Source organism: Colias philodice, chromosome 19, assembly GCF_061535455.1.
Source record: "Colias philodice isolate Cphi_HAF_F1 chromosome 19, ilColPhil1 Martin Lab GWU primary, whole genome shotgun sequence".
Taxonomy (NCBI): domain Eukaryota; kingdom Metazoa; phylum Arthropoda; class Insecta; order Lepidoptera; family Pieridae; genus Colias; species Colias philodice.
The window spans coordinates 10,109,557-10,121,751 of NC_143104.1; the positions used below are offsets into that span (position 1 = coordinate 10,109,557).

Below are 12,195 nucleotides of genomic sequence, written 5' to 3' on the forward strand. Positions count from 1 at the left end.
TTAAATACTTTTAAAAATGGCTTCTCTTCTCATATCATTCATATAGAGGAAAAAAATAAAATAAAACAACAATTAAAAATTTGCTTAGCTTTATTTATTACGTGTTATAAAATATTTTCATTATACATATACAATAAATAATTATGCATGGAAAAGGTACGACATATTATGTAGTTTTTGTATAATAGTTCATTTCATGACTAGATATTGTACAACGTTGTTAATGATTTACATTTTGAACTTTTTACTTTTTAGGATGTGTAAAATTTTTACCAATTTCTTAAAAATATTGATTTTTAATACTTTTTACCATTACATTCAATCAATTTTTTTCTATATTATGATTGTTCCTTCATTCCTTTTCCTTATGCGATTTAGGTACTGTATAAATTCGTTCAAATGCATAGTTTAATTTAAAATTAGTAAAGACGGCAAAAATAGGAACTAATGAACATCTATACCATGGATGGTAATAAATATTCAGAACAATTTCAACAATTATTTGTAATCTGATTTAGGTATGAATGAGTAATTTAAAATAAAGTAAAAAACGTTGAAAATAATTATAATGTGAGCATTATAACAGGAGCCACGGAAAAATTCGTTATTGGCACGATATTACATAATTCTACAAAGTACACACTAAGTTACGACTAATGATAAAAAAACATAAAAATATAATTGGAATAAATTCGTTGAACAATGCAGCAATAATTAAAAAAATAAATAAATAACAGAAAGTGAACAAGTTCAGCCATTTTAAGTGCATTGAAAGTTGTGAGTTTGGCGTTATTAGATGTTTTTTTCGTTATGTAACGCTAAAAAAACAACAAAGAAAGAAATTTAACCTATTGTACATTAAAATTTGATTTTAAACAGTGTTGCCATCGTGAAAAATGCAACCTGTACCTAATCGCCAACATGAAAAAATCGTTTAATTAAATATGACAAATATAACGATTCTATTTTAAACAGTCAGTGTTGCCATCTTGAAAATTGCAAAAAGAGTTGCCAACATGATTTTTAAATAAATATGACCGAAAAAAAATCTTTCTTTTTATAATTAATATTTTTTTTAGAATTTAACAGGGTTATTAGCGTCCCTAGGTTGAACGTGAATCATGACTTTGATGCCGAGTCCTTGCTTCGCTACTTCATACGCTTCTAATGTTTCCTCCAATGAGTAGTGATGTGTGACGAGCGGTTTGACGTTGATCTGACCGCTTGCTACTAGCGATAGTGCTATGGGGTACCTGAAATAATACGTGTGGTTTAGTAACAGTTGATTTAGTTTTGAAGTGAAACTTCTTTTAGACGCGTTAAGAGTAAGATTTTAGGGTCGGGTCATGGCCGCGGAAGAATTCCAATCAATACCCGCGGCCCCATCATTAAAGCGGCTCGATGGAACACAGTGGGGTTTTAGTCGGTAAGAATCCGACATAACCCACGGCTCCTTCCCCGGAGGCCGTGGGTATCTTTGGAAGATTTCCCCACTATAAAAAAAAGGGTCGGGTCATGGCAATACTGTAACGTCATGGATTAAGGCGAAGATTTTGGTATCTTTGAATCTTGCCAAAGAAGTTTCACTTCTGACACGTGTCTTCGGCACACACGCTCTTTTTTTTAGGTCAGTGGTATGGTAGGTATGGTTTTTTTACTGTGGTCAAAGTTATGTTATTTAGAGTTGGTATCATGTAATAAAGAAAATTTTTAACTATGCGTTTATTGCAGTACAAAGTAAGTCAGAAAATTATTACTAGCTTTCCGCCCGCAGCTTCGTCCGCGTTTTCAAAGAAAAGCCCGCATAGTTCCAGTTGGATTTACGGTTCAGTAGTATTTGCGTGAAAGAGTAACAAACATCCTACATCCAACTTATTATGTACTCACGATTTTTCGCATTTATAATATTAGCATCTCTGTCCGAAACGATCGTACATTTCTATTGTCTTAGTGACATTCAAATTCTGCTGCTGTTAAGCTATTGCATAGCTTCTATCGCGGGCCTTGAGCGTGGGGACCGAATCGAGAAATTCCGTAACGAAAAAACCTCACGCTCCCCACTCCGACGGGTGGAGGTGTGGCTTGAAGGCATAGCATGCAAAAGCTTTACCGCGGCAGTCCTCGAGTGCCATTTTGGTTTTTGAATGAAAAAGTAACAAAAGCCATATAGTATTAATGTTTCGCGCTAATAGCATAAGAACTCACTCATTAACATATCGGAAGATGCCCCGAATATCCACTTCCCTTGCAACTGCCCCGGCCAGGGGCAGAGTCAGCTCACTACTGCCCATACCCACTAGTACTGCTACACCACCTGATTTTGTTGCCTGGGAAAAGATTTAATTTTAGATATTGTACTTGTTTATATTTTTTTTTTTAATCTTTTTTATTAAGGGATTTTTGTCCTAAAGGACGATGCCAATCCCATCGTACCTTATATACAAATATAGTTTGTAGCAATCAAATGCTTTATATTCGAGAAATTTTAAAGAATAGAAAATCACGAGGCGGCATTCGAACCTGCTTTTTGCCATACCGAGGCAACGTCTAGCCGCTCGGCCACCCGTGATCCCGCCCAGTGATCGATATTTTTCTATTCTTTAAAAAATTTCACTTATAAATAATTTATTCAATGCTATAAAACTTAATATTAAATTATACAATTTAGGTAACTAAGACTGAAAAGTTTGGGTTAGTATTTAGTAACCTAGATTTTAGGTACTATTTGAATTCAAACTCAAATATTTATGGAACTAATGTAGTTTAAAAGCACTGACACTTTTGAATCGTCAAAATATAACCAAAATATTAATTTACCACTAGTTCGGAAAGTGATCTCTACAGAAAAGGTGGTAATACTGGGCTATGTCGATTCTAGAAGAATCTCATTATAATATAAATAAATGTTAAAATTTGAGCAAAAAGAGATACGAACTAGCAACATTAGTTATATACAGGGTGTCCCACTGTTGGTATACTAAGCTCAACGGAGGTTATAGTTTTGTATACGCTGAGTACGTAAAAAATACTTAAAATTCCAGACGCATTTTTTTTTCAAATAGATGAATTCTTAAAACTCTATGCGTACACCCATAACAAGCAACCCGCCCAACTTTGCCACCAGCACGTGAGCTATCGTTTAAGATTATGTTTTCATAGACAAAATGCTCACATGAGAGAAGCGGTATATGCCGGCTGCGCGAAGCTAGAGATGAAAACATGAATTTTCAGGAAAAATTTAGCAAAAAATTTTTGACGTAATTTTGTTGTTAAAGTATTTTTTACGTGATCAGTGTATGCAAAACTATAACCTCCTTTGAGCTTAGTACACCAACAGTGGGACACCCTGTATATAAGTTACCCTTACCAATAAAGCCAGTCGAACCGTGGACTGGGCTCCACTAGCATCTATCGATATATTGGGATGTTCCCCGAGCAGCTCATGGACCTTCTTCACCAGCTCTGCTTCGTTGGAGTCCCGAGAGACGAGCAGGGTGTGGTCGGCCCCTAATTGCTTTGCCGTTTCTAGACGGGATGCTAGGATGTCTGTGGATATATTTCGGTTAATTTGTTATTTATGGCTAGGATTTAGGAAGGAAAATCTAGGATTCCTTCCTGAATCCTAGAAATTTTCTGAAAAATTTAGGATTAACAGGGTAACGTCGATATTATTTGTATTAAGTTTAGAACAACTGGGTGCTATTATTTAAATTTTATAGTATTTAATGACTCAATTTGCCTCGGTTTTCTTTAAGAACAATATATTCTGAAAATATTTATTATTAAAAGATACATTCAGAATTCGACACTATATGCATATAGGTATGACAATTATCTACAACAATAGTTTTCATTTCAACACTAGAAAAAATTAAGTTATAGTTACCCAATTCTTTTTTTGAAGTGAAAACTTTTTTAGCGGCGTTGAGCACTTTTTCTGTAATGGGTATAAAACCTAAAAACTCGCGTCAGGACACGTGACCTGATCGAAAAAGCGTAACACGGATACCATTCCAAAATATCAAACATGCTCAACGTTAATAATCAAGTTTTCACTTCTGCCGGCACTCCCGGAGTGCAACCCGTCTTTTTTTTTCCACCCCATAGTCACCATCTTACCAGTAATAAGAATCTTGCTAGCGCCCATGGCCTTAGCAGCGAGCATAGTGACCAGACCGATGGGACCGGCTCCCAGCACCAGCACTACGTCCCCAGCGGTCACTCCGCCGCGACGACACGCGTGGATGCCCACTGACAGCGGCTCTAGTAGAGCACCTTCTTCCATGGATACGTGGTCTGGCAGTCTGCAAGTTGTATGGTCTGGTAGTGTGGATTTATATGCGGGTTGCAGACCAAGAGCTAAGCTAAGTTAGTTTAGCTTAGCTCGCATAGCTGACGCAGTTTTCCATACTTGTGTGCAGACCGCAAACTATGTGAACTAAGCTATGTGAGCTAACTAAAATATGCGAAGCTATGTTAGTTGTGTATGCCGATGCGCAGCTACGCGAGCTAAGCTATGTCCCTCCCGCCTTCCCCGCACGCCCTTGACGCCCGACTGACGTCCGCCTAATTGAACTCCGCAACACTAACTGAGCTTTGGCTTAGTTCTTTGTGTGCACGCTATTTATTTCTATCATAACTTAGTTTGGCTTAGCCTAGCTTCCCTAGCTTAGCTTTGGAATAGCTTAGTTTTCGGTCTGCAACCGGCAATATGGTCTGGTAGTATTGTAATTTGTAATATAGTCTGGAAGACATTATCGACAGGGAAAACAGCTCGATTAGCAGCTCTATTATCACATGAATTAATGAAGCCTTCTAAAATGAAATCATATCCTGGTAGTCAGAAGTTAGTATGGTAAATAGGATCATTTTTATTTTACAATGATGGTCAGGGATCACATGTTTGCATCATGATTCAGTACAATAAAATATTGCACAATAAAAATCGATTAATTGCTGATAAATAGATTTAGACAATCGACTGATAATCATATATATCTGTTAGTATCTGTTAACGGAATTTCACTAATTTTGGAATGCCAATAAATGAATTTACTTTATTTGTATAGATAAGGTAAATATCTGAACTTGCAGTCGAATATTATGGTAATATCTGGCTATGGTTTATGAGGAAAGATTAATATACGAGTCAAATGAACGAACAAACGATACTCCAAATTTTTTAATACAAAGAAAGAAGAAAAACTTGAATTTTTGTTATTTATAACAAAAATCAGCGGCAGGCTTGTAGTATCTAGTCAGGTTTCCGTACAAGAGGAGATGCACGGAATTCAGAAGAACATAATCAGGACAAATGTAGCCGAATATCTTAGACGGAAAAAACTTTAATCACATAGTACTGGTTATATATTGGCATATCTTTAACTTTTTTTTTAACTTACTTATAACAGTAATCAGCTGCATGTTTATAGTATCTGGTTAGGTTTCCGTGGAAAGGTGGGGTTGCACAGAACTCGATATCCGGGCAGAGGTGGTAGCGGCCAGTCTTGCAGAACTCGCAGTAGCGGCACGGAACACCTGGCTCGATGGCTACTCGGTCTCCCACTTGGAGATGCTTTACGTTCTTACCGAGCTGTAAAAGAGACGGTGAATATAGGACAGATATATAAGGGCCTAGCTGCAATAGGAACTATGGATATAAGACTTAATAGGGGCTTTATCTGCCCAATTGACCTTAGACAAAAGGTTGGATACAATTTTTTTTTTTCCAACCTTTCGTCTGGTAGGCCATACATACATATGGATTATGGTAGGTATTATAGTATTTTCTACAACATTTGTCACGATTTCTTCCACTTAATTAACTATTTTAAATGAGTATCAAATTCCCAAATTGAAATTTGAGGTATCAAATATGGCCTTCTGGAACTACATATTTAGAATATTTTACATCTGAGTGCAGAATTAATATTATTAAAAGGTGGAATAAAATAGTATCTTAATTTGTCTAAGTTTTAATATAATAAACCACATTGAGCGTGTTTTGAATGCAAATATAACCACTTGGAACTAATTTGCAAAACAATCGCTTTCAAGGCTGCATTATAATGATATTGAATAACTCTATATAATATATTATTATTGAAAATTTTAATTTAAGAAATAAAGAATTTGTTTTGAAATTTGTACCAAAACATATTTTTAAATATAATTTTTAAAATCACCTTATTTACGTTTATCCCATGTAGCAGAGGAAAAATACAAAATTGCAACCAGTTTAATCCAGTTTTGCGTAATTTATTATATGTACATTGTACATCAATAGTAATCATTAAATTGTATGGCTCATAGTCTTATCATTCAGTCATTATATTTAGTTACTACCCAAATTTCGATCGCGCTAGTTGCTCGTAAACAAGCTTACGTGACGATATAAAATTAATTAAATTAAATGTAACAATAATTTGGTAATGTCGGTTAATGACCGCGACGATTCTCTATTCAATAGAGTCTATTCTATTCGACACTGAATTCATTAAAAGAAAGGTTTAGTTTTAGAGATGTGTACGGAATGCCATCATTCAAATTAGGTTAAGTTGGAGTATTTAATGGAATATGTTTTTCGCTTAAATTTAATAATTATTATTAAGCCGGTTTCTACGATGTCCTTGTGTCGTCCAATATTTGTCTCGGAATTGGGACAGCGAAAGAATCTTGTCATCTATGACTATTTGGAATAGGTCCTTGTTTTCTTTAGCAGAGGTTTTCTAAGCAACACCAAATCATTATGGAGAAACGGTTCCTCTCATACTGTCCACTAGATCGCGTACATATATACAAAGTAGGTATACTTTGTGCTAGATCGCAGAATTTCTCTTTTGAACCTCTTTCACCCTCTTTCAGAATTATTTTTTCATGATGCCCAAATATACATATAGATTTGAATCGGATATTATTTCTAAGTCTAGGCATAGATAAGATACTAGGTCTAGGTTTCATCAATCAATGCTGGGTCGCGGGTCCACACACAGCGAGCAGCCGCGCAAAGCAGTAGGCTCGGCTTTAGTTTTTCATACATTTACATTAAGGATTAGCCAGTATCTATTAAGATTTACAACAACAATATTAAATGAACCATTTTAATCCCTTAAGTAGTAATTAACAATAGTTTATCATTTGTCGCATATTATATTATCAAAGGAATTAGTAAAGTTTCCTTTGCATCACATATCCCCTGCGTATCTAATCTGCTTGTAATAAACTTAATATTTTAATGATCTTGTTTATGTTATGAAACTCGTACAGTAAATAATATTATTATTATTGTAATATATTATGTACCTACCCACTTTACAAATTCATAACTATCTACGTACGTACCTACTTTACAGATAATTAAAAGCAAAAAGTAATTTATTTATGATGTAGGTAAGGTCACCTTTAAATAAATGGAATAATTTGATTACTATTCTAATCTATAAGATAATATTCTAATCTCTAAGATTTACTATAGTAAATCTTAAATAGTTGTCTAAATTACGAACGAAATAAATAAATTACGAAATTACAAATTATATTGTACTAGGTATACCTAGTACAATATAATTTGCATATTTTTATACAATTTATTATTACACCAAATAATTTTGTAAATACGAATGAGTTCAAGGCCAATAAATTAATTGTTAATTGACTTCACTAATCATTGAGTTACGCCAAACGTTTAATCAACGTGTCGTGTTTTTTATTGTTGGCAACAATTTGGTTGTAGGTACTAATATCTACCAGAGACGCCAGAGGCCGTTAGGATTTATTTTGTATTTAAATGTGCATGGATAACCAAATGAATGTTAATTATTGGAAATATGAGCACAATTTTGAGCTATCTCTAATCACCTATTATGCTATTTAGTTTTTGGACTAAAATTCTCACGCTTATTACTTACTCTACATAAGACACACTGTTTCAGACAAGTAAATACAAATAAAGCGTGCCGACCGCGACGTGCCTTACGAAAGTTAGCTAAAAATAATCGCGCGTAAAAATATATAATAATAGTTTAAAAAAATTAAAAAACACGCTTTTAATACAAAACCGAACTAAAAAATAGAAAATTTTATCAAATTAGTGTATTGTCATCGGTCCTCAATAAATCTACAAAGTTTGAACGAAATCTGGCCGTTTAAAGTGGGTCAAAATCGCGCCCAAAGAAGTCGGTTACAAACATATTCTGTGATCTGTGGTTACAAACATACAGGTGAAGCTAATATAAAGCGTGTAATAAAACGAACCCAAAAAGCATTCGCGTAAAAAGCGACCGTGATCTTGGCGTAAAAAAAATAAAATAGACAATATTACAGCGAAGATATTTCATTACCGGTGTAATGGCTGAGCAAAACAGATTATGTAAAAATAGCTCGAATGTTTTCCTCGTAGACACACCTCTCGATACTGGTTTTGAATGTCATGAACGTATGTTGTTATGTAACTTTCTAACGCGGTTGTAAACATTAAAACAACATTATAATGTCGCCTTGGCGCAGTCCAGTCACTTTACTATATTTTTGGGTGGTGACAAGCATGCGGTATTAGGAACGGTAGACTAGAAACACAGTACCTATGCAATTATTGAATTTCACAGATAACATGGGTAGTTTCAACAAGTTATAAATGGTCTGCGACTGAGTACGACAATTACGAATCACGAGTAGGCAAATAATGGTTTTATCAGTTTAGACTTTAGAAGATTGTCCAGACACCAAATCTAAGTTTTAATGGATCAACTATTATGTTGAATTAATTAAATGGGTTCAGACTTGTTAGACTGGCATTCAAAATAATGAAGAACTTTAAATATAATTATGTAGACTAGTAGTATATCCTGAAGAATGACATTCCCCAGACATTCTAAACTGTTTTATTGCAAACAATTGCTCTCATTTAAAACTCGTTTGTGCTGTAATTCTGTGATGACTTATGAACTTCCACTCGTATCTATTTCTGTTCTAGGCTACGTCTAATATATGTAGATATAATAGCTAGCTATAGATATAATACCTAAGGACTAAACGATAACGTTAACCAAGATGTATTCAAGTTACATTATTATTCAAATAATTGGCATGATAAGGTTTAACCTTTTTTCTTTAAAACATAAGTTAACAAATTAATCTATGGAGTAGTTAATTTACAACTGAATGTAAGCATTATTTTTGCACAAGGCATCCCGGAGTACTTACGTACAGAGATTGGCAAAGATCGTTTCTACCAACCAAAATATCTCAGTAAACTTCACCTTAAACATTATGTATTTTACTAATAGGTACACATAAGAGCATTTTTCATTACTTCATTCATTTTGCCTATGTTTATTTTTCATCATTCCTTCAATTTTCCTTCAGACATAAATGTTTTTTGCATTTTCATCCATTCCATTTGTCCATTCATTCCCTCTACTAAAACAACCCACACTTCACCAATCTTTCCTTCTCTCTTACCTTAGCAACAACGCCAGAAGCCTCATGTCCCATAACCATGGGCGATTTGAGCACGAAGTGACCGCAGGAGCCACTCTGCCAATAGTGCACGTCGGACCCGCAGATCCCCACACAGTCCATGCGCAAGAGGACCTCTGGAATATCATAATATATTGACTGAAAATGTAGAATTGTTTAAACACGTTGGAAATTATAGCTTTTCATAACACCATCTATTCCTTAACTAAGCTGGGTTGCATTGATGGATTATTGATAGTAGATAAGTGTTTATTCTAGATCAAAGAAGGAAAGAGGAGATTGCTCGATAAGAAACAGACAAGACCCTTTTAGACTATTCTCAAACAACTTCAAAAAAGGAGGTTGTCAATTCGACTGTATTTTTTTTGTTGAGTTTGTTACCTCAAAACTTTCGACTGGGTGAACTGATTTTGATAATACTTGTTCTATGTGAAAAGCGGCGCCTGCCAATTTGAAGGCGGATTTTAGTTTTTTGAAAAGAAATAATAATATATTTAAAACATGTTACGTAGCGTCTATTCATCATGGAAAATCTATTGCTCTACAATTCCTAAATCACCATCTAGACACTGTAAATTCATAGCACATATTCAATTGGTTGTTTGTCTATTCGTCTATCTGTTTGAATCAAAACATTGATGTTTGTTTGATAAAATATCAAAGGTATTATTTGAGACGACGACTTGTTTGACAATCACCTGTTTAAATATTAAAGTAGGAAGTGATAATGGTGTAACGATTAAAATTTAAAATTAATAAAAAATACAAAACGAACTATGTATTAGTTTAGATATTATAATTATACCTTATTTTTTAATATAGTTCACGCATATTATGGAAGGTGTTGTTGGTAAAATATTTAAAATAATACCTCTACAAAGGATCTTATAACCACTCAGCGGATGTTTTTATAAATCACCATGAAATTAAATGGATAACTTTAAACTTTATTCCAAACATCATAATTAATATGGTATTTGGGAATATGTTGGTGTTACTGATTACTTACTAGAATATTTTTAGAAAATTTACATCATTTTTAATTATGCGTTATCTGCTATTTAAGGGTAAAATATTATCTCTGGTGTTTCTTAAATTGGAGTTTAAAATCATATTATGGTTGATACTTCTCGTCTCTCGATATATGTGACGCACATAGAAATGTTATCAGACTTAAAGATAACTAATAAATAATTGACAAACATTTAAAATATATTCGAGGCTCAAGGGTCAAGTATGTGTGGTCAGTGACTCGATAAATTACGTGAAACTTCAAAATTTAAACATAATTCAATGTCACTTCACTACATGCTATAAAACAAAGTCGCTTTCTCTGTCCCTATGTCCCTATGTACGCTTAAATCTTTAAAATTTTAAAACTACGCAACGGATTTTGATGCGGTTTTTTTTATAGATAGAGTGATTCAAGAGGAAGGTTTTAGTATATAATTTATTAGGTTTTAGACAAAGCGGGCGAAGCCGCGGGCGGTAAGCTAGTAATAAATAAATCATTAAGTGGAATATTATGATAACTTACCATCGTCTTTGATTTCTGGTATTGGAGTTTGTTCCTGTAAGGGTAAAACACGTTCATTAGACCTAGGTAATTCAGTACGATTTTTTTTTAAATAAGAGTGGAACATCAACGATTTTAATATAATCCAGTTAAATAGAAATTACGAGTTTTATTAAAAACAAAATTATTTCTTGGGCCTAAGTCATAACTCATAATTATTAAGAAATCTAACTTTACGGTTAAACTAGAGAAAATGGGTAAAAAAAATTAATTTGTTACAAAAATGAAAAATCACGATCATATCTATTACAAAATCAAATATTGATAATGTAGCTTATCGATAATTTACCGCGATTAAGCATTTGAAATTTAGATTAAATATATGTAAAAACCATAGTATAAAAACATCAACTTATAGGTAGTACCTAGTAGGTTAAATTGTTTACGTACATAAAAATTTTTTCACTATCTAGGTGAGCACAGTCTATTTTCGCATAATTATAATTGCAAACCTAGTTATTTTGAATGTTGCAGGTATAAAAATAAACGTATTCTATGTTTTTTTTATATTAATTTTAACATCCTTTACTAAAACAATAAAAACAAATCTAATTATTGCGTTATGTACATTGAAGTATTTTTGTTTGCATATAATTAAGTTTTTACGTCAATATCACGACACGGTTGTATTTAAAACAAATTTAAAATCATTGATTAATTTTAATTTGTATAATATAATTAATGGTAATCCGTTAAAAATATCAAAAATTTAATAAAACGTTTGCAACAAGGATAATTATTATACGAAAGATTATACGTTATTATCTTGTATTCTTTTATTTCTTAAATACTAGATACAAATTAAAATTAGTTTACCAGTCGTAAATCCTTCGTTTTGTAAAGAACAGCGGTGAGGTTATCCTGTGCCATTTTGTACGCGTGCGCGGTTCACAACTGTCAGTGCACTACAGCTGTGCCAGTGTGGAGTGTGGACTGTGGATTTTATTGATAATGCTGTATTAACTATTAAGGGTATTTACATTGCATGCTTTCAAACGCTTTTCAGCAAAAAAAATGTTGTGTGGTTTTATGAAACCACGGTAAAAGTGAAACTGTTCGAACGGTTCCGAACACTGCTGCCGAGTAGGTATACCTACTCGGCAGCCGCGATACACGCGACATGCGCTACACAGACCAAACAG

At 33.6% G+C, this 12,195-nt stretch overlaps 1 protein-coding gene across 1 annotated transcript; it reads right to left on the reverse strand.

The window, feature by feature from the left end:
• Positions 1-87: 87 nt before the first annotated feature.
• LOC149480156 (sorbitol dehydrogenase-like) lies at positions 88-11,981 on the reverse strand. The gene is made up of 8 exons (XM_089707107.1): positions 11,870-11,981; positions 11,015-11,048; positions 9,460-9,593; positions 5,403-5,593; positions 4,120-4,304; positions 3,368-3,546; positions 2,206-2,327; positions 88-1,253 (listed from the first exon to the last, which is right to left on the reverse strand). Exons 1-8 carry the CDS (start codon positions 11,921-11,923, stop codon positions 1,076-1,078), a joined length of 1,077 nt encoding a protein of 358 aa, XP_089563233.1. The 5' UTR covers positions 11,924-11,981; the 3' UTR covers positions 88-1,075.
• Between the last annotated feature and the right edge of the window lie 214 nt (positions 11,982-12,195).